Source organism: Rhamphochromis sp. 'chilingali' (assembly GCF_963969265.1).
Source record: "Rhamphochromis sp. 'chilingali' genome assembly, chromosome: 6".
NCBI lineage: Eukaryota > Metazoa > Chordata > Actinopteri > Cichliformes > Cichlidae > Rhamphochromis > Rhamphochromis sp. 'chilingali'.
Window position 1 is genome coordinate 38,617,715 of NC_137933.1, and position 23,096 is coordinate 38,640,810.

At 38.6% G+C, this 23,096-nt stretch overlaps 2 protein-coding genes across 2 annotated transcripts; both read right to left on the reverse strand.

Moving 5' to 3' along the window:
* Nucleotides 1–899: 899 nt before the first annotated feature.
* On the reverse strand, nt 900–14,411 carry LOC308398653 (adhesion G-protein coupled receptor G1-like). Its single transcript, XM_080885398.1, has 9 exons — nt 14,238–14,411; nt 14,070–14,115; nt 11,552–11,646; nt 8,936–9,054; nt 8,443–8,711; nt 8,268–8,355; nt 7,849–7,978; nt 7,534–7,690; nt 900–1,255 (listed from the first exon to the last, which is right to left on the reverse strand). The coding sequence occupies exons 1-9, from the start codon at nt 14,259–14,261 to the stop codon at nt 1,161–1,163; spliced, it is 1,023 nt and encodes a 340-aa protein (XP_080741524.1). The 5' UTR covers nt 14,262–14,411; the 3' UTR covers nt 900–1,160.
* Nucleotides 14,412–15,014: 603 nt separating this feature from the next.
* On the reverse strand, nt 15,015–19,744 carry LOC308398792 (uncharacterized protein; the record flags this gene model as incomplete). Its single annotated transcript, XM_080885598.1, has 5 exons — nt 19,709–19,744; nt 18,348–18,466; nt 16,176–16,251; nt 15,876–16,017; nt 15,015–15,170 (listed from the first exon to the last, which is right to left on the reverse strand). The coding sequence occupies exons 1-5, from the start codon at nt 19,714–19,716 to the stop codon at nt 15,015–15,017; spliced, it is 501 nt and encodes a 166-aa protein (XP_080741724.1). The 5' UTR covers nt 19,717–19,744.
* Between the last annotated feature and the right edge of the window lie 3,352 nt (nt 19,745–23,096).

A 23,096-nucleotide genomic window follows, 5' to 3' on the forward strand; every position in this document is an offset into this window, starting at 1 on the left:
CACAACATGAACATTGAAGCCTTGTTCTCATTTTTATAGATTAAGGCAAGAGTAAGGTATTAACCCTCGTGCTCCCCGTCGGGGCAGCTCCGGACCCCGGGGGTCCCAGAGTACCCCTGGGTAGCATTTCACAGGCCGCGCATCAGGGTTGGCTCCCGTGCCCCGTACACCCACGTTTCCCTCCCTGAATGCCACTACCGTTTCAATTTTTCTCCTAGTTTCAGGCAGGCTCTGTCATGTTCGTCCATGGGAGGCCGCTGTTAAGGTATTTGTCACACAGATATAATATAAGCTCAGCATTTAGCTTATACAAGAAATACATGACAGACTAACAAAGAAGACCTAGGTGAAACATAACCTAGACTAAAACTCAAGGCAAACTATTAATAACCCTAGAACTCAACATTATCTCAAAATATAACAAAAGAAATTAAAAACATAAACTGAAAATGCTGGGTCACAGACCCAGCCACTGACAATAAACCAAGATTTTGGCATTAGATGACTTTAACTCTAAATTTTATCAGTTGATGAAAGTAAAAATCTGTCTGGCCATATTGCATTACATTAGAATTGTATTCTACAAATTAATAAATATCAGTTGATTCGTAAGGAGTCAAGTTGGAACTGTTCAGATCTGATTGGTTTAACGTGGATTGATATCTACAGTTTTAGTCATAAACTCGGTAAACCATAATTGTTTTCCTGTCAAGGGCTAAACAAGCATCCAGTAACATGATTATGCTTTTAATACTGGCACTCAAGGTATGCAAGAATATATGTTCAGATACAAATTTGTTGTTTAATATACATTAAAATAATAAGAAATTATAACTGAGATAATTATAAAACATGCATATATGTAAATGACTGACTTTAGGCAGAAAACTGTGCTCAAATATGGAAAAGCTTACAATGCATAGGAAAACCATCCTCTAAGTTGCTCTTACGAGAGATTAATTCCTTACCACAAATGTTTTACTCCATGTATTTCAATAATACTTCAAACATAACATTAATGTTCACACTTGCTCAGCTGCCTTTTCTGCTGTGCTGTTCTATAAATAAACATCATGATTTAAAAAAGAAATAATCATGTTGTCACTGTATCACAATATGAATTATACCAACACACACAGATTCTTATGGAGGTGTTGCTACTAGCTATTAGTGCTGCGTGTTTCACTGCTCATCTTAGTAGCCAAGGTTTTAGCCTTTCTCAGTGACATCACAAACCAAAGGAAGATGAAGAAACCTGCAGTCACAAAGGAGAGAGAGAGAGAGAGAGAGAGATGTTCAGGTTTAGATGGGAAAAGGATGAGTTCATGAAATTGGCTCTAAGAATGCATCTGTGTCAAATCTGTCAAGTCACTGTGTATCCATATCCAACACGAAATCTTACCTATCTTTTAGTCAACATAAACAGATTTTTAACAAAAATCTTAAATAGTTCATTGGTCCTCATTAGGCAGAAGAGAGAGTTCATGTCTCCCCTATAATGGAAAGTAACGTCACATTTACAGTCTATTATTACATGGCAAACGTTTAATAATAATGTGGATTTTATTGATTCCCATGGGGAAAGCACTCTCTCTCCATTTGACCCATACCTTGCCCAGAGGTATGGGTCAAATGCATACCTCTGGGCAAGCATACCTCAGTGGATTCGAACCCCCACCCTTCCGATCATGGGCGGCCACTCTACCTACTGAGCTATGTGCGCCCTAAACTTAATAAGTCTTATACTATTACTTCCCCTTAAATGGTATCTATAAGGAAAATGCATTTGTGTATTAAGCAGCAGAGTTGAGTATGTGTGTCCACCCATAAAAAAACTTGTCAATACCAACAAAGTGGGCGTCCAAAGAAGACGACACCACAAAAAGACTGTGTCCTCATTCTGTCAGCACTTGGAACTGCAGACAGACTTTCAAGTCAAAGTTTGCAGGACAATATGGTGTGGAGATATAGAAATTCTTTTATTCCTGCCATATAACCTGCATCATTATACCTGCATTAATATCATTCTTTACAGCATTGTTCCATTTAATAATATTTCGTACAGTATTGGGATTGCATTAAAGTTGCTTATTGAAGATCTTCATTTAAGGATCTTGTAACATTCTGGTGGAGATGCCGGGGTAAAAAGAGTGAGCTCGGACGAGGAAGTCCGAGAAAGAGGACACCTTGAGTTGAGCAAGGTGTTTAACTGACTCAGGATTTCAGAGAATCGAATCAGCTGTGATCTTGAGTTCTAATGGTAAATTGATTTTAAAGGAAAATCAATGTTTACTATGATGAAGTAATTCTGAAGATATTACTAGATGTGCTGTGATACCAGTGAAGATTAAGTTGTGTACATGAGGATACACAATTGTGTCGATATTGCTGGATCGGCTGTGGTCCATTTGATAAGTGAATGCTGACAAGAAACTGTTTTAAATCCTCACTGGCAGCGGTGAGATACATGTGCTGAAGATTACTGGACCCGGCGAGGTCCATTGGATGAAGTTCTTGGGCAGATAAATGACAAACAGTTCTTCAAGTGTGTGGAGAATTTAAAAAAGAAAAAACTGAACTTGCAGGTTCTCCGTACTGTGTGGACTTATATCAGAGTTATAAGTCCAAAGGTTATGCCCTGGAGGCCAAGAGTTGTGTATAGAGAAGAACATGACTTAGAAAAGGACATTTAAGGTCACATTTTGTCTAAGATGGGGAGAATTGTCCCATATGTGTTTATTTCGCTTCTCTTTTAAGAGGACAGACGCAGTTACTGAGTGTTGTCTACTTCCTCTTTCTGATTCTTGAAAGCATGTTTGATAAAATACTCTTAGGAAAGCATATTTTGAGTGATTCTAAGTGTGTGAATGCTGTGAGTACTCGATTTGAATGATTCTGTGTGATTTGTACAAAATAATAAATAACTAATAATAACTCATAGGCGAGTGTGTGAACAGAGGAAGTCTGAGAGAGAAGTGTGTGCGTAGGCAAACTGCAGAGTGTGTGCGTGAAAGAGGGGGTATTGTTTTTACATCAAGATTTAGTAGAACTAAAGTAGAACGTTACAAACAAACAGATAAAAAAGTAAAATAAAGAGAGAAAATAACTGACAATTACATTAATGAATAGAAAACACACATACACAAAGTGCCATATGTGAAATTATTTTAGGAATGAATCAGAAGTGAGATAGTTGAATCCACAGCTCAGTGAAAAGATGCATGAATTAAACCTGATTATAATATAAGATGCAATGAAGGAAGCAGCTTACACTCCTTTAATTTCCAGAGCCAGTGTGTCCCCTCCCCTCACAGCACCCCTGCCCACCTGACCCCCGTATCAGGCGAGTATGGAAGGCTGGATAGCCCATGACGGGTAAGATCCCACCTCGAAACCCTGGGACAACCTAAGGCAGGCACAGTCACGATTACTTGGCCTCAGTCCCTGTGAGCTCAGACTCACTGGTGAGATGAAGTGAAGAAGACGGGACTTCAAGGGTAAAGCCGCTGGGCTGACGCGGAGGGTGAAATGTCATTAACAATGACCAGTGATGAGCCAAAGAGAGAAAACACTCCCTCTCTTTCTGGTTGAATTGTTCACAGCGCCGTGTCTCCATAAACCTGACAAGTGGGCCCTAACTTCTGGCTGAGGACCAGGAATGCTGTTATTTAAGGTGGGAAATCAAAATTTGGGTTAGCAAATTTGGGAAGGAGAAAATTGACTGTTTAAAGGGAAAATTGTGAAGGAGTCTGAAACACTGCAAAGGAACACATGCAAAATCACACACACACAAACAGAAAATGCATTAACCTTACAAAGACAAGACAAGCTCATGATGATTAATGCATAGACATTGATTAAACCTGGCTTAGAACACAAACATACGCAATGAAGATCAGCTTGCTACTAGTATGAGTGATAGACTGGTGTGAATGTTTAATAAAATACACTTGAGTTTGAAGCTGAGGAATAACTCAAAGAAGCTATATGACAAGGGAGTTATGGAAAAAAGAAACAGTGATTAAAGTAGTTTTAAAAGAGTGACTTAGGAGTGCTCTCGTACTGAGTGATCAAAACCAGTGATCACTGTAGAAAGAAATAAAATAATTTAATAAGGTGGTAATGTTTGAACATGTATTTCTCTTGTCACGGCAATTTCTTGAGAGACGACTCAGTATGCAAAGTAGTTGAATGACTCGGGACAGGAAAAGAAAAAGAGGAACTTGGGTTTCCTGTCTGACTGTGTGAGTGAAGCTTGCACTGGAGGAGACACTGTGACTGTGTGGCGTTTAACAAAACTTTCTGTGTATTTAGCAGGTGAAATTATGTCAGTTGACTTCAGAGTGCCAGGACCTTGAAGAACTTGTGGCAAAATGTTCTGTGTTTAAGATTTTTGAGGTTGTTGTTGTAGTGATGGATTGATTCGGTCAGTTTGTCTGAGAGGGGCCCATGATTTTTGTAACAGTGCACTTAGAGAAAACCTGTCAGGTGATTTTGTTTTGTGCTTTGATGAGCTAATAATCAGCTCTCTTTTTCTCATTTTTGTTCTAAGCAGGCCTGCAACAGTGAATAACAGCGCTGAAAATTCTTGGGAGAACAAACATAAGGTGGGCTTTCCAGATTACAACTGGCTGAGGAGAAAGCTACCTGTGGGGACCGGATTAGGTCTAAGTCCCTGTCTAAAAGGATTGTAGCGATTCAATCCAGTCAAAAGCATAAAAAACTATTTTCCTAAAAAAAACAAACAAAAAAAAACAAAACAGAATAAAACAAATGAATGAGCTCATGTTGCTGAGAGTGCAGAATCTGATTATTTGCGCGGGGGTCTCCACTATTAGCAATACCTGGTGTGAATACGTATGAATGGATCCGTGTTTGGACGGTGGAAAGGTTTGGCTATGTCAGCAATGGTTTCATTCGCTACACTTTTAGGGATACTGGTCACCTGTGGTTGTTGTGTCATTCCTTGTGTCAGAGGATTCTTGGTAAAACGATGGCTAGGGTTGCGGACCCTGGACGGGTGGATTCAATCTACCTGAGGAACTTAGATGCCATAGAGTGGGCTGAGGAGTGATACAACACGAGGTGTGGTGACATTCCTTTTTTGGAATGTCAAAAGAGGGAATGTGGAGATATAGAAATTCTTTTATTCCTGCCATACAATCTGCATCATTATACCTGCATTAATATCATTCTTTACAGCATTGTTCCATTTAATAATATTTCGTACAGTATTGGGATTGCATTAAAGTTGCTTATTGAAGATCTTCATTTAAGGATCCTTTTATTATGTTTACTTTTATTACAAGTACGGTTAGAAGTATTTTATACACATTGCTTTATACTGTGCTTATTTTGAGTTGATGTTCAGTTCATTAAGGGTCTTAAGCTTCACTGGCGTGACTGTCCAGGTGATACATGCTGAGGGAAACTAGAACATAGAAGGATAACTGCAATGCATGCTTACAGTACACATAATACACACACCCTAGGAATGTATCCGGCCTGAGGCCTGAATTCATTTGGTGTCTTAATATATTTTATTCTACTTGGTAACAGACGATCAGAGTCAATAATTAGCCTCAGAGACCCTGAGGGCTTGAAGTTTATTACCTTGTATGGAAGGTGTTATAGAAAGGAGAAGTTCTATGTCTGCTTATAGCTATTAAAGATGTACGGTTAACTGTGACTAATGCCTGGAACCTATTTTAATCTGTCATTGACGCCATGGGGGGGCGTGTACCATGTAACATGTATTTTGGTCAGAAGACATATGTTGATGTTCTCTCCGGGCTGTTAATAAACTCATCGTTTGATTGCACTTTTCTGGGGCCTCCGTGGTTTGTGACACTGCTCTACATTGATTGATTTCGCGACAATGGCTGACAACTCTGTCCTCAGACAATCCTGAATAGGCTGCAAGCCGCCTATCCCAGACTCACGGGGCTTAACATGACTGAACTTCACAGTCCGGCCTGTTTAAGCTGGTGTCAGCAACATCTGCACTAGAACCCGAACATGTAGAGGAATGTTATGTTCAGCAATGTGTCCTGAATCTGCCTAAGGCATGGAGTGAAAGTGTGGAGCAAACACAGAGAATGATGTGCTGATCGCTGCACCATGGGTGACAGCGTTTGGTGGAATCAGTGTGATGTTGTGAGGCAGCAGCTCCCTTACTAGAAAAGCAAGTCTTGTCATTAGTTTCATCCATGTCAAGGAACAGAGATATTGACATTGAGATTCTGCAACCAGTGGCAGTCCCATATCTCCACAGTCTGGGCCAGAACTCTATCCTCCAAGATAGCAACATGCACTTCCACAAAGCGAGATTTAGCACATATGACTGAGAACTAGGGATGGGTACCGGTATCCGGTGCCATGATGGCACCGGTTCTGACATAAACGGTAGTAACCAGACCGAAAAGCAGCGCACATTTCGGTGCTTTATTTCGGTGCTTTTTTTTCCTGAGCTGTGATACACTTTAGATTCTAGCCAATCATTTTACATTTCCGAGGATAGTAGGCGGGTCCAGGTACGGACGTTCTTTTAAGCAGAGCTACAGATTAAAAATGCCCAAGGCGAAGCGGTCAAAAGTCTGGCTGTACTTCACAGCAAAAGATGCAAACTCAGCAGCAACAAGTGCTTTAAGCTGATACTGTGATACTGTCAAAGGAGGTAACACCTGAAATCCGATGAAACACCTGGTGACGCATAGCGTTTTTTTTAAAAGCCGAGGAATGCGCCGTATTTGATAGCTTGCTGCGAGATCTCACACCGTGCACATCTACTGCGGGTGGGTTGCCTGTTATCGGACCCGGAGCAACATCCCCCAAAAACACGAAGAGGAGAGTCCTGGCCCCTAGCCCTGCCAGTGTAGCAGAAATGATGACGGATGATGGTGGCAGCAGCCGTTCTTCTCTGCGTGAGTAGCTTAATGTTGTTCGTGTGTAATTTACGTTGAGTAGGCTAACCACGTTATTACATTAATGCATGTAAGGTGAACTAGCAAACATCATCATAGCTACATGCGGCTGTCTTCTTGTTTCATGGCAGATACTCCCTTCACCCTGGCCAAAAAGGCTAAAATGACCAAAGAAGAAGTGGAAAACAGTTAAACATGAGAGGTTTTTGGACAAAGTTTGTGTTTTTTCCATTGTTTAAGCACTGCTTCCAGCCAAGAGTGATACCATATATGCCCCATAGCTGCAGAAAAGGCTAACATTGTTATATTTTTACAAAAAACAGCTGAACATGAGAGGTTTTTGGACCAATTTTGTGTTCTCCATTCTTTAAGCACCGGTTTGAGCACCGTTTAAGCACCGGCACCGTTTCAAAAGTACCGGTTTAGCACCGGTATCGGATAAAACCTAAACGATACCCATCCCTACTGAGAACCCTGTTTGTTGAATTAATAAACTGTGAAAATGGCAATATGTCTAGTTTCTAGAAACTTTAATCACAGTTTTTCTATGGGCGCAATCCACATTGTCAACTCTGCCGCTATGATTGTGTGTGTGTGTGTGTTTACAGACCTTGCAGTGAGTTCAAGATGCAGAAGAGGTAGAGGGCAGGAGTGGTCAGGAGGCCAAATGAGAAAAAGACCAGGCCCCAGGTAATGCCGAGCAGAGTCATGACTCCAGCCAGGGAGCAAATGTCTTTCTTTGTTTTTTCAAGGTTATTCTGCCCAAACTGATTTGCCAAATATAAAATGACATACCAGGTTACACACAATCAAAGTTTGAGACCTTGAATTGTCATAAAAAAATACTTCATTGCTGGTTTTGGGTTTCCAATGGATACACTGATGGATTACTACTTAAATATTTCTTTTAAGACTACAGAATTACCTCTCTGGTGTGGTGGAGAATCAAAACACGTCTGATTGTCACCCCAAACATGATTACATTAAAAAGGAACACCAAGCTGAACAGTACCACTGTAGTCCATATTTTCACGTAGGAATTGGTTATATAGCATCTATTAAAAAAAGAGCAGATCATGTTTTAACCTCACAAACTGAAAAATTAACAATGTGCTCTGTAAAAGACACATTAATGCAGATCTATGTAGTAAAAGCATCCCCAGGGCTACAAAGGAAATAATGTTTCAATTTTAGCAAGTTAGATGCTTGGTGAAATGAAGCTTTCTGATTCTCCCTTAAAAAAATAAACATGCATGTATACAAAAACCCATGTGTAAAACAATTAATAAGTAAATAAGTAAATGTAAACTACTATTCCTGAATTTACATGCTAGCAAATCTTACATTGTAGAGTTAGATGTTTCCAGAGCAACCTGACCATAAAACTTTCTGTCTATGATGACCACCACTGACACAATCACTGCAGGGACGCCTGGAGCCAAAAAAAAAAAAAAGATTATTCACCATACCATTTCCAGATTGATAATGACAGGTTCCTGATTAAAATTATTCCACTCACCCCATCCCACCACGCTGAGTTTGAGCAGGTATTTCTTGACATAGATGTTGAAGACTTTGACCAGGAGAAGATATAAGTGGAAACCTTCCAAGGCCATCCAGCTGAAAGTGGCCAGCAGGGAATAATGAAGTAAAAGAGCCATGTATAAGCAAAGTCCAGAGGAAGACCCTGCTGCCGCTGCCTGACTGGGCAGGAAGTGCAGGTTGAGGAGCATCAGGGCAATTACAAGGTTGATGTGGACCTTCATAGAGACATCTTGTCTGAGTTTTCTGTCAAACAGAAACATACTGTATCACAACTGGAGAAATAGTAGGCCGTAAAAAGAGAAGAAAGAAAAGATGAAGTGATAAGTACAGAATAAAGAGAGCATTTGCTGTAAGAGATGATTCAGAAAAAGAGGACAGGAACTGAAGCAAATGAGATTACAGGAGGTACTAAAAACGAGTGGAAGAACTGATGAAGATGGGAAGAATATGAAAAATGAATTTATTACCTGTTTGTAATAAAGAGCAAAATGGCTATGACCAAAGCAAAAAGGGAAATACTACAGCCGATCACAGTAATGTGTGTTAAAATCTCTTGGTCTTTCTTTGTGATGGAAGGATCAGGTATCTGTGGAGAAAACACATGTTTATATCATCTTTCACTATTTGTATTATAACTAGGGATGCACCGATACCACTTTTTGGAAACGAGTACGAGTACTTGCATTTCAGTACTCGCCGATACCGATACAGAGTACTTAATAAAAACATGATTTAAATTTACAGGTAACAGCTTTAGTCCTATAATTTAACAAAAAAAACCAAAACAAACAAAAACAAACAAACAAGGGACTGGTTTGGAATTAAGAGCATTTATTTAAAATGAAAAGCATGTTGTATGCAGCATATTACAGAATAAATAATTATGAAAAAAAAATTAAACAGTGACAGTGCAACTCAAGTATTGTTTTCAGTTTATTGTAAACTCTGCCGCTTTGGACAACACAAGGGGCATTAATAAACATCTTTGCTATTTAGTGCACAATATTTGAATAAACTAACAACATCCACCAACATAGAACTGTGGCAGTCAGTGCAACTGAGGTAGGTATTAACATCACGTCTAAGATAACTCACTTAATGGAGAGAATAAGTGAGTGGCAGTTTTTTTTTTAAGAAAAGTAGCTTTTCTGCATTATCTCAGTCAGACTGTTTCTGTTTTCATCTATAATGTGTGACACTGAGCTACAAAGACTTTCACTTTCCACACTCCTACATGGGGCTGAGAGGTATTTACTTGGTATTTACTCGGCGCCTGTGATTAACCCCTTACATGCCGCTCAAACATAGACAGGTCTCAGACCGTGGTATCGGTCCCCAATATCGGGGGACTTTTAACGAGTACGAGTACTTTAGAAAATGGGGTATCGAGGCCGATACCCGATACCGGTATGGGTATCGGTGCAACCCTAATTATAACAATTAGTCACATTCCAGAAGCAAATACTTTCTTACTTATTATTTTTACACTGTAACTTTAACTTTAACCCATTAAGTTAATAAGTATGCTTGTTATTCCTAATGGTACAAGTCCCTTGAAGACAATGGGGGCAGGGCTAAAAAGAAAGTTAAAAGAACAGCTGAATACATCTGAAAAATAAAATAAAGCATTAAATAAATATGCTACATACAATCATAACAACAGAGGCAAACGGAGGCAAACGATAGGTAAGCAAGCACGAGCAACACACACAAACAATTAACATGAAAAGCAATACAACATAGCAGCAATACAGGAACGGCATGCAATAACAGACAGCACTGCACACTTCCTGTGTGTGTGATTACAGTGCAAACACTTTCTCTGTGTGAGTGTGGATAGTTTTGGCTGCAGTGTTTTCAAGTGCGGTCAGAGGAATAAAGGTGCAATGATGGGCTATGCCGCAAGCCAGACTGTGCCCTTAGCAGTTGCATGTAACATTGCCATGCTCTGACCAGGGCAGGATAGTAATTTGATTGAAAACAAGTTGAGCAGAGCAGGTGAAGGGAGAACACATTCTGTACAAGAAATCATTTCAGTTTGGTGTCATCTGGTGGCACCATCAAGAATGAAACCAAACTGAAAAGAAGGAAATGCACAACTAACGTATCTACATTTATAACAAATCATATTTGTTACTATATTTTCATGCATAATTTTTACATTCAATGAATGTGTAGGTTATATAAACTGCACATTTATTACATACATGTGCAGTAACATGGCAAAATGTTTCTTTTCTTTGCATGCAGAGAGCAAACTACATTGTTTACTTTCACACACCGGATAAAGAGATTTGCTAACATATAAAAGATGCTTTTGGCTTTTTCTTTCATTAGTTGTACTAATACAATGAGCGCACAGTTACCCATGTTTTAGTCACTTTAATTTATAAATTTATATCACATGCGGATTTCCTGAATTGTTGTGTGTGTGGGTGTGTGTGTGGGTGGGTGTTTGTATGTGTGTGTAGCTGTGCAAGTTTATGGGTTTATTAATACTTCATCACCATTTCTGATAAAGGAAACTGAGGAAACCGAAGATCTAAAGAAGAAATCTAAAACACTTATCTTTCTGAGAAGCTGTGCGTCTTTCAGTCACCACTATGACTACATTTTACTAGGTTTTTTTTTAAGCTTGCTGTCTTTTGCCCCACACCACTTGACAAGCCTGTTTGAAGGTTTGAGGTAAAATTAAGGTAGATTGATTAATGGTCTGGCATGTCCTTGTGAAGCTAGCCAAACAAACATGTCTATATGTTAATGTGCCCCTCCCAAGCATGCTGTGCCAGAAATACATGGGGAAAACCAATTGACGGAGAATGGCTTCTTCTTTTTTTTTAACAGACTTATATGAGAACCACTCATCTGATGAACATCAACTCAGTAACACATTAACTCGAGACCCAAGAAATTCAGCTGCAAAGTTTGAAGCAGTTCAGATAAATGTTTGGTGACATAGGTGAGAAGAGATGGACAGACAGAAGGACAAGAGAGCTCTCAAATTCTTTACAAGATGTTGTATTTATACTTTGTTTTGCAGTTCACTGAATCCCTCTTTATATAATGAATGAGTCCAATCTTACTATGAGGACGCCAAAGTATGTGAGGTGGTTACAGGAACAGGTGATGGTAGTCTGACCACGTGTCCAGTGTGTGAGGCAGCCATCCTCACTAAAATCTGGTAAACAAAACAAACAGATCCATTATGCAAAAGATTAAATTTCTGAACATCAACTCAGTGTCGGGGCCCTGAGTGAAAACACAAACCCCAATGAGTCCAACTTATGAAAGAAATAGGTGTCTTGCTGCTCAGAAAAAGATTAAAGGAACACTTTAAAAACACATCAGATTTTGAGGGGGAAAAGAATCACGCTGGTTATCTATAATGATATCAACTGGGTAATGTGTTAAGAATGAACAGATCCCACATTTTTTGATAGAAAGGGAAATATAAACCTACAGTGGGTTGAATACCAATTCAAAATGGTACTCAGTAGTTCGCAGTGTTGGGGAAGTTACTTTGAAAAAGTAATTAATTATAGTTACTAGTTACTTCTCCAAAAAAGTTAGTAACTTAGTTAGTTAACATTTTTAACTACTCAAACTACTTTTGATTTTCCCTCCACATTTCACCTTTAAAAACTATTTACTTTGCCTTGTTTGGTATCATCCTTTTAAGCACAACCTCACGTGTCTGAATTTACAGTTATCTTTTCATTTTGACATACTGTATTAACACAATTGATCTAAAATCAGACAAAAAATGTAAAATCAGAGTAGAAAAAGTTACATTTTAACAACCACAAACATGTTTAATGAATCATATTTCAGAACTTTAAATGCAAATATAAATGATCAATTTTAAAATCCTATGCACAAGTTTTGCAAACAACAAATTCATCAATTTACCTTTTACCTTGATTTTTTTTAGATAACCATTTCAATTACAGAACAACCAGCTGTTCTGCATTCAATAAGATGCCACACAAGTTATTTGTTCCACTCCAAAAACACAATTTATGTCCACTATAAAGGAGAACATCACAGCCTGATACCTGCAGGCCTGACAGCAGCAGGTGTATCACTCCTTTTTCTATTTGGAGACAGCAGTCGCCTCATTGTTCTGACACACAACACAAAACTATCCACATCACTACACACTAACTACACAAGACAACATATTAACTACACACTCCAAAGACGCTAAACGTCACAATTCTCTCACATCTCAAAACTCTCTCTCCCTCTTTTTCTGCTGTCTTTCTCTCTCTCACTGTCACTCCTAAAACTTATCCTGGTTTTTTTTTTTTTTTTTTGTTTTGTTTTTTTTGGGGGGGGGGGGGGGGGTTGCTCAGAGGTCTCGCTGCGAAACTATTGAGGAAAAACACCGCGTATCTATTGTTTATCATGACTCTGGTTTTATGTGGCCTATCAATGCAATTTATAAACTGGTATGAATCACCTTGTTGCTTTGTCTTTAAGTGGTCATGTGATTGGCTTACCACAGCTACTTTACTCTTCCTCAGTCAAACAGCAGCACTCATGCGATTGTTTTGCCCCCTTAGCTCCAGGTGTTGTGCTAGACAGTGATCGTGATCACTGTCCGCGGGAGCGCGCGCAGCTGCTTAAAGCTGTAGCGTCCAGATTACTTATGTAGTCAGCTACTTCCATGCAACTGATACAAGATGTGGTAAGCTGAACACAGCTTCAACCGTCTGTTTGTTGAAAAATAGTAACGGACCGCATTTTCTTGTTAGTAACTGTAACAGCATTGTAACGATAGGAATAGTAATTAGTTTGATTACTCGTTACTGAAAAAAGTAACGCCATTAGTAACGCCGTTACTTGTAACGCCGTTATTCCCATCACTGGTAGTTCATATGTCCCCCACATGCTTCTGTGCTTGCCTGACAAAGCTGGGGCATGCTCCTAATGAGACTGGATGGTGTCCCTGGCGATCTCCTCCCAGATTTGGACAAAGGCATCAATGAGCCTACTTGAGGATGTCGGGTCTGCTGGAAGTCGTTTTGTAGGCCTCTATCTGTGCTCTTCCTGTTCTTCCTTACACAAAGGGCACATGTGGTACTTATGGATTAAGGACCTTTAACAGTCTTGTCCAGCTCTCTTAAAGTAACCTCCTGCCTCCTAGAATCTCTTCTATGCTCTTGCAAAGTGTGATGGGAGACATAGCAGATTTTCTGGCAATGACATGTCTTGATGCGCCATCTTGAAGGAGTTTGACTGCCTCTGCAACCTTTGTAGGGTTCATGTATGTCCTCATGTTAACAGTAATGAGAATGATCCCAGTCAAATGCAAAACTAGTGAAAAAACAGAATAGATGAAGATGGAAAGATATCGGTGTCCACCAACTGTAAAACCATTCTTTTTTGGGAGTTTGTCTCATTATTATCCATCTAGTACACCTGGTATTAATTTTATTAACGCCAAATTATCTACCCCCTCTGCTACTTAGCTGACCACACCTATAGCCCATAGGTTTAACTGACTTGATGCTGTACTCTGATTAAAAAGTGTTCCTTTACTTATTTTTTGAGCAGTGTACATTACTGTTCATGACAGATGTGATGCTTGTTACTTACTGCATGTTGAATAATTAAGGAAATGACACGAGGGTTTTTGAGTTTCCTATGACACAAACATATTTCATGTTTGTACAAAATGTACAGCATATTATATGTATCAATTAATTATGCAATAAAGTAACAAGAGGTAGAAATGAAATAAATGATCAAAAAAAGCATAGTTACGTCGATTTTCTTGGTAAACTCCATCGTGATGTTGATGCGCTCCTGCAGTCCTGATATCTCCTTGTTCTGCACACTCAGACCAACCAGTCTTTGATCATATACTTCATGTGGGCTTTCAAAAATGCTCTACAATAAAATGCAAATTTGTCAGCTGGTTTAACAATTTTGCAAAGACAGTTTTAATATTAGTTTCGGGGGAAAAAACACACTACTCAATGATCTAGATGCACTGTTTGATATTCAAATAATTTACATTTAGTTAAAAATGAGATTTTTCTTTCCTTGTGTACCCAGCTTCCTTCAAAAATATGTGTACTAATTTACATTTTATTAATCAATAAAAGGTCAACACACAATAAATACAGAGGCTAAAAAGGGAATACATAACAGAAGGGAGAAACAGTTGAACCTAATCTGACAAACAAGACGGGGAGGAAGCAAAACAGAATACTCTAACCCGGGACACAGGACTGTCAAAATAAACCAGGAAATACACAAAAATAGAAACAAGGATGACTAGACACACACAAGGGAGACAAAGGAGGCACAGTAACAAAACCTAAAGACTAAAATCACCAAAAACACTAAAGAATTACTAAATTAGCTAGAAATACATATTTCCTAACAAGTGGTAAAAATAAGAAAAAAATATAACCTGAAATCCAAATGTTATTTCATTAGACTAAAACAAGCAAAACCTCGCGGTAGTTTAAATTTAATGTGTAAATACAAAATTGGCAAAAATCCTATTGTTCTATAGCTCACCAAATCCTTTTCCTACATATTGTTATATAAGAAAATGTAGTTTATGACCTCGTTCATTTTAGGCCATTTAAACATGCAGAACACAATCTTGTTATTCGGTCCAGCATCCAGTTCTCTTGGCAGCTGGACAAGGACTTTACTGTTGAGAAGAGGCACATCTGGTGTTACCTGTATCAGCATCAACATGCCAAGAACAGAAAGAAAAAAACTGCATGTGAATAGCAGTAACATAATGCAACCCTTGCTACTGACATTGTAAATAAAATACATTGATGTCATGGTGTTGCTGTTTGGAAAGTGAACTGAATTTAAAAGTTCACTTTCCCAACTTTTTCACAAAAAGTATAATAAAATGTAAAATATAATATTTTATAAGAAATATAATAATTATAATATAAAAATATAATGTTGATAACTATCCAGACCTTAATCTGCACATAAACTAATGCCCACAGACTTCAGTGAAATAAACAATGTGTAAAGAAAAGTGGGCTGAATTTTTCTTCACTTCCTTGCACACAGATTTGAGCTGACAAATAGAAATGGAGTAAAACACTCAAGGTAATGCCAAGACGTTGTCATAAATTTAATAAAAGCTTTCCTAGTTTGACGTTTATTTCCATTATTTCCTTTTTTACAAAGAGTTAATTACCTGTTCGATGTAATTAAGTTCCCCATAATTACCTTGAACAGAACATTAGACTTATTACAATGTATCAGACCTTAAAAAAGCAGGTCCTAACCAATATCTGACCCAACCTCAAAATTGGATCCAAATATCAGCTCAGTAGTTGGTAGGTATTTCTGGCTACACTTTGAGTCTGACTACAAACCATTGTTCAATAGGATCATGTGATGTTCTTTTTTTTTTACCTGTGTGTCATCAGCATAAATTTTAAGGCCTCCAAAGGTATCATTGGGTTTGTGCAGAAGCGCCACAAAAGTTTTGACACACACTTGCATGCTCACATTCACCTCTGTTCTCTCTAGAACACTTTCTAGAGTCCTAATGGCTCTTGGGGAGGAGGATAGGAAAATATTAACAATATTAATGATTTACATCCTTTAATTAATGTAATTTTTTTCAAAATAATTAATAAACACAAAAAAACACACAAATTTGAAATCTTGTTTTAAATACTGAAAATTTTGTGTAATAATTAAAATGTTTACGTCATAGCGTCAGTGACTTTTCCAGTTCTCAAAACCTTGTCTGTATAATCCATACAACACTCTGTATGATTACGACCTGTAGAGAAAATGTAAGAACACACATTTTACCCTTGTACAATTAAACCACCCACATGTCCCCAGAATGTATGAAAGTTTAATCTTAAAACATTATACAATTTCATATTTCGTTATGAAGACATTTATAGGGGAATGGAGATGTGAGAAGCAGAGTTGAAAGGTTCATTTTTAAATGCAATATCACCATGTAAGAAAAATGGCTGTTCAAAACCAGTTATAGTATATAAAACATGAATTCCAGAAAAGTAGGGATGTTCGTTAAATTTTGACAAAGATGAGAACCAAAAGACTTTCAAATCACACAAGCTAATATTTTATTTACAACAAAACATAAATAATAGATGTCTGAACTGAGAAATTTTACATTTCAAACTTGATGCTTGATACAGGTCACAAACAATGGCTGAAATAGCAAGAAAGATCAAAACGTTTCAGCTGGGAGAACATCTAGCAAGTAACACGATAAGCTATAAAACAGATGTCTTACAGAGAGCCAGAGTCTCTCAGAAGAAAAGATGGGCAGCGGCTCTTCAGTCTGTGAAAGAGTACCTTAAAAGATTGTGGAATACTTCAAATGTTCCTCAACATCATCATCTGCAATGCATGACATCATCAAAAGATTCAGAGAAACTGGAGATGCGTCTGTAACCATTTACACTGAAGGTGCTACAGTCTCTGTGCATAAAGGACAAGGCTGAAAATTTTTATTAAATGCCCATGGTCTTCGGGCCCTCAGACAACACTGCATCATTCATCGGCATGATTGTGTCACTGACATTACTAAGGGGCCCAGGAAACCACTGTCGATGAGCACAATCTGATATGATATCTGCAGATACTAACTAAAGCTCTGTCATGCAAAAAGGAAGCCATGTTTGAACATGATCGAGAGGCGGCGTCATATCTGTGAAATGTACTGTTTCAAAATGGAAACATTTTCTATGGCCAGATGAGTCCAGATTTGACATAGTAATCACAGACGTCTCATCCTCCAGCCTAAAGAGTGGGAGACATTCCAGTGTGTTATCAGCTTTCAATTCAAAAGTCAGCATCTTTGATGATATGTGTTGGAATAAATGCATTCAGTATGGGCAACTTGCGTGTTTTGGAAGAAACAGTGAATGTTGAAAGGTTTTGGACCACCTTCTATTCGGGTTAGCTTTGGAGCCACTTGTTGGGTGGCGGGAGTGGAGGGCATCACCAGTGACACTGGAACTGTCATCTGCAATATGTTCTTTTTTCTGTATATAAACAAAATCCTCATAAAAAGATTTATAAACTAAAATACATAAAGGTTTTAGAGCAACATATGATCCCTTCCAGAGTACATCTGTTTCAGGGAAGGCCTTTTGTATTTCAGCAGGAAATTGCAAAACCACATACTGCCACTATTACAACAGCATTGCTTCATCGGAGAAGAGTCTGGGTGCTGAATTGCTATGCTTGCTTTCCAAATCTTTCACCTATAGAGGTGCATCATTAAATGAAAACTACATCAAACAAATTCCCACACCAAAACCCTAGAAACTCAAAACCTTGATGCCCAGACGTCTTCAAAATGTTTTGAAAAGAAGAGCAGATGCTACACTATTGTAAACATGTCCTGTAGCAATCATCAAATTTAAAATGAGCTAATTTTGTGCTTAAAACTGAAAAATGTCTCATTTTAAACATCTATTGTGTTATTTCTGTTCTGTTCTGAATAAAATATTGGCTCATGTGATTTGAAAGTGTTTTAGTTTATTTATTAAACTAAAACACTTAAAGAAATTTAAACTTAAAGAAATTTAAAGAACATTTAAATGAGGATTGAATCCTTTCTTCTAAAGTGTAGTAAAGTGATTTAAAGGGACATAGCATTTTATGTCTGACATTTTAGGGCTGTGGTAGAATAGAAGAGGAGGAGTAGGAGTAGGAGAGAAATAAACACATGTAGCTAAAAGACTGACAGAAAACAAGCCGAGTTTATATAAACTCATAAAAGGCAAAAGGAAAAGTAAATAACTCACACCCCTTGTTTCTTGGGTTAGAAGCTGAATTGTCTGCTGTCCCCAGATTTAAGTAATTATTTTATTACAGCAGTTAACAACTTACCTATGTTAGATGTTATATTGCACATAGTCTCACAGGAACCCTGTCCTGACACCCAATTCTCATAAAGCATTTCATAAGACACAAAAGACATCAGCCACCAGAATATCCAGCTCTTCTTCCTGTGAAGAGACTCACATTTAGAATGAAAAATAAAATCTATGCTTTTCCGTCAAATGTTGTCAAAGTTCCTTTCAGATTTAAATTAGTTGATTCATTTAGATTAGCATTATTTTACAAAGCTATTCAAGCATTATGTTATTTGTCTTTTTTTATTTTGTTGCCATTATGATGAAGGTAGACAGAAAATCATTCCCACTGCAGTTAAGGTTTCTAATTGATTAAAAACGGTAATTTGATTGTACAGTACGGGGAATGAAAAAGTGTTATGTTTTACTGTCTTACAGAATGTATGATTGGATAAAGGGATTTAAGTTGGTACTGAGCCATATAACCATATAACTGAGCCACAAGAGGAGGTCTCGGTGGATGGAGGGGTCATCAAACCTTTGGAAACTGCCCTCGCTCCTGTTTCAAACTGAAAGTCAATGTTCCTTTGATGTATGGCCATCCCATACCCTTAACTACATGTTTATTCTTAATTCTTTATTGTTTTCATTCTTAAATATTAGTAATACTTTTGCATTTCCACTAAAAGTAGGTGTAATAATTCAAGGAATGTTCCCACATCTTATATTCAAAAGACAGGGGCAAACCACCTATTACTGCAGATTGGAATGCAGCATGAGTAATGAATGCAGTGGTAATGTAACAGACCAGAACTTATTACATGTTATCAGTATCAACATGTTTATAACCATTCAGCAAACTGATTGTAAATGAGTAACAGGTTCAGATGTTCAAATTCCTCTAACTGGACACATGTGAGATGGTATGGGTTCCATGTCATAGCATCTTTCATTGTACTGTAGCACACTAATCGATTTAATGTTATACTGTTAAACAATTTGAAATTCAAATACTACAAAGATATTTAAAGCTAAATTATCATTGTGGTCTATTTGACAAAGTAAGACCTTTAGTCAATGTAGAGATATTGAGACAGCCACCAAAGCTCTCACACCATCACCCTGAAGACTCGTCAGTCAAAGTGCTACTCCACAAGATGTTTTCTATATAAAGATGTCCAGTTTTAGAGACTGCACCAACTTATTAAAAAAAAAAAAACACAGATTAAGAAATAAAACTTATACAACTTCTTCTCCTCCTACTTCTACTATTAGTAATATTACCAATAATCCTAATAAATACATTGAAATAAAATGTATATTTTTTTAATCCTTGTTATTAGCATCAACACAAAAAGTGTAATGTACTTTAAAGTGAACCAAAGCGTAGCCTACCTTTGCATGTTGCTGTGGAAATCAGTTCATCAGGACCGAGAACACAGCAGAAGTGACAGCAGGGGGGGAAAAGAGCTGAATAGGAAGAGGTGTAAAGGAAGTTGATGAAACAAATGTAAATGACATTCTAAGTAAGAAAGCGGAAGTATCAACTTGCTAGAAAGCTAAAAATACACGTCTTCCCTTCCTTGTCACTACTGAGCATGCAGCAAATACAGGATGACGTTATTAAAATATAATACTGAACACTGTTCACATTTTCAGCACTAAAACACATTCTTTTCAAGCTACTTCTTCCCTTAAAGCAGGTCAAATTGAACAGAAAGTACCATGAAGTACCATGAAATTGTGACAAATACCTTATTTGTGTATAAAATTGGTAATAAAACTGATCCAAATTCTGATTTCAAAAAGAGATTAAGCTGAACAATTTATGTATATTGGAATTTTCCTCCCGTTGTTACAAGAATGAAATTCAAAGTTAAAGTCTGTGAGAAACTAGCTGTATCTAATCTCTTCATGTTAAAGTTTTGCATTTTGAATAAAAACCTTGATTTGCATTGCAAAGCATGAACAACAAAGTCATAGTGATGAAACTTGACATTGTCATTACCCTAAATTAAAGCTTCGTGCTAAAGGCTAGTGGACACATCTGAAGTGTGTCTACTCTGCATGCCTTTAATGACTGTGTGTTTGTGTCATTTCATCTATTTAGAGTAAAAATAGGATGACTAGGGACAAGGAAAAATAAATAGTTTCCTGGTAATTTCATTGAAATATTTTGCATTTAAGACTCATTAAAAGCAGATGCAGTAACAAGCTGGTCACAGTTAGGTGACCTTTTCCTATTTAATAATATGTTCCATCAAAAAAGGTTGTGCAGGCCCAAAGTGGGTCGGTCCAGATGAACTCTGAAGCTGTGTGGGCCACACAAACCCAGACTTATCCCACATGTATCTCAAGTGGATGTGCCCACACAGTTACAGTAAAGCTGTAAGGAGCAGACATAGCAAAACTAGATGAGTTTGAATAACTTGGTCAATCATCCAAAGCAACAAACAACACACAAGAAAATTGAAGAGGAGTGCGAAGGCAGGCTGAAGTGGGTGGAGAGTGTCACAGGTGATTTGTGAAATAAGGACAGCAGCAAGAGTGAAAAGGGTGAAAGGGAAGGTTACAAGATGGTCGTGACACCTGCTGTGATGTATGGTTTGGATGCAGCAGCTCTGAAAAAAAGACAGTAGCCAGAAGTAGACAGGGAGATTTTTTTGGGGGCGATCGTGGCTCAAGAGTTGGGAGTTCGCCTCGTAATCGGAAGGTTGCCGGTTCGAGCCCCGGCTCGGACAGTCTCGGTCGTTGTGTCCTTGGGCAAGACACTTCACCCGTTGCCTACTGGTGGTGGTCAGAGGGCCCGGTGGCGCCAGTGTTCGGCAGCGTTCGGCAGCCTCGCCTCTGTCAGTGCGCCCCAGGGTGGCTGTGGCTACAATGTAGCTTGCCATCACCAGTGTGTGAATGGGTGGATGACAGGTTGTGTAAAGCGCTTTGGGGTCCTTAGGGACTAGAAAAGCGCTATACAAATACAGGCCATTTACCATTACCATTTTGGGAGTGACCAGGGTGGACTGACTTCACCATGAGTATAACAAAGAAGTAGATCAGAGGGACAACTCAGGTTAACCAGTTTGGAGACAAAGTTAGAAAGGCAAGGTTGAGATGGTTTTGACATGTGCAGAGGAGAGGTAGTGGATATGTTGGAAAAAAGAGGCTGAATATGAAGCTGCCAGGTAAGAGGAAAAGAGGAAGACAAGATTCATGGATGCTTGAGAACGAGGACTTGTAGCGGGTTGTTGTGATGTTAGGGATAGGGTGGCTCTCCACCCTATATTGAGATATTGAACTGAGACAAGGACAAAAAATATGTCAGAAGCACATAGTTGTGTGTAAGCTAGGTGTTGGTGCTTCGTGTTTCATTGCTTGTCTTAGTAACTGCAGTTTTAGCCTTTTTCAGTGACATCATAAACCACAGGAAGATGAAGAAACCTGCATGGCACAAGAAAGAGCAAGAGAAAAAACAGTTTAGACTGTATACAGGAGATGCAATGAGTACGCACACTTGAAAATGAAAGTAGTAATTCATCTGTGTGTCAGAATCTGCAGAATGTGCAGATTGTAGGTTGTGAAGGACCAAAATACAAGCATGTGGAGACAGAGTGCGTTAAACCTAAAGTGAGTCATTTTTTGAGTGAGTACAAAAGGAAAGTGAAGTCTAAAAATCTAGAATTTAAAAACACACACTAGCTAAGCATGAAGCTGAAGAGAGACGCAAGACTAGGGAGGAGCAAACAAACAAAAAAAACACTGAGAAGAGAGGAACAGAAGCATCTACTTTGACGAGGGAAGAAGAATCAAGACAACAAACAAGGAACACAAACTCTAAAATAACACAGAAAGTGAGATAACTAACTAGAGAAAACAGAGACATATGAATGAACTAAATACAAGATGCCTGAAATAGAAGGAAGGGTACACAGTGGGGAACATTTGACATACTCCATGGTGCCATGTCAAACTAATTTGAACCGGTCTAACCGGTTAATAATAAATTGTGAAAACTTATCATTTGAGCATATTTGTTTTCTCTCTCATAAAAAACTCAAGCACCATGTATAATAGAAAGTTCTTTCCCTTAAACAGAAATGCATTGGAAACAATATTATCCCCCTCCTAAGTTCGAGGCTGATCAGAAGGGCCAGCTCTGTTCTAGGATGCCCTCTGGACCCAGTGGAGGTGGTGAGTGACAGGAGAATGGTGGAAGCTGTCATCCCTGATGGACAACATCTCCCACCCCATGCAGGAGACTCTGACATCACTGAGCAGCTCCTTCAGTGGCTGCGGCACCCACGGTGTGGGACAGAGAGATTTCACAGGTCTTTCCTCCTCACTGCTGTCAGACTCCACAACAAAGACTCCAACTGATCAAACACACACATCCACACATGTGCAATAACACTAAGTGCAATACTCTTTTTCTGAAAAAGTTATATTTTTACTCAGTTGTATACAGCACGGTGGCACGGTGGTTAGCACTGTTGCCGCACAGCAAGAAGGTCCTGAGTTCAATGCCACCATCAGGCCGGGGTCTTTCTGTATGGAGTTTGCATGTTCTCCCCGTGTTTGCGTGGGTTCTCTCCGGGTACTCCGGCTTCCTCCCACCGTCCAAAGACATGCAGCTTGTGGGGATAGGTTAATTGGATAATCCAAATTGTCACTAGGTGTGAATGTGCGAGTGAATGTGAGTGTGAATGGTTGTCTGTCCCTATGTGTTGGCCCTGCGACAGACTGGCGACCTGTCCGGGGTGTACCCTGCCTCTCGCCCTATGACAGCTGG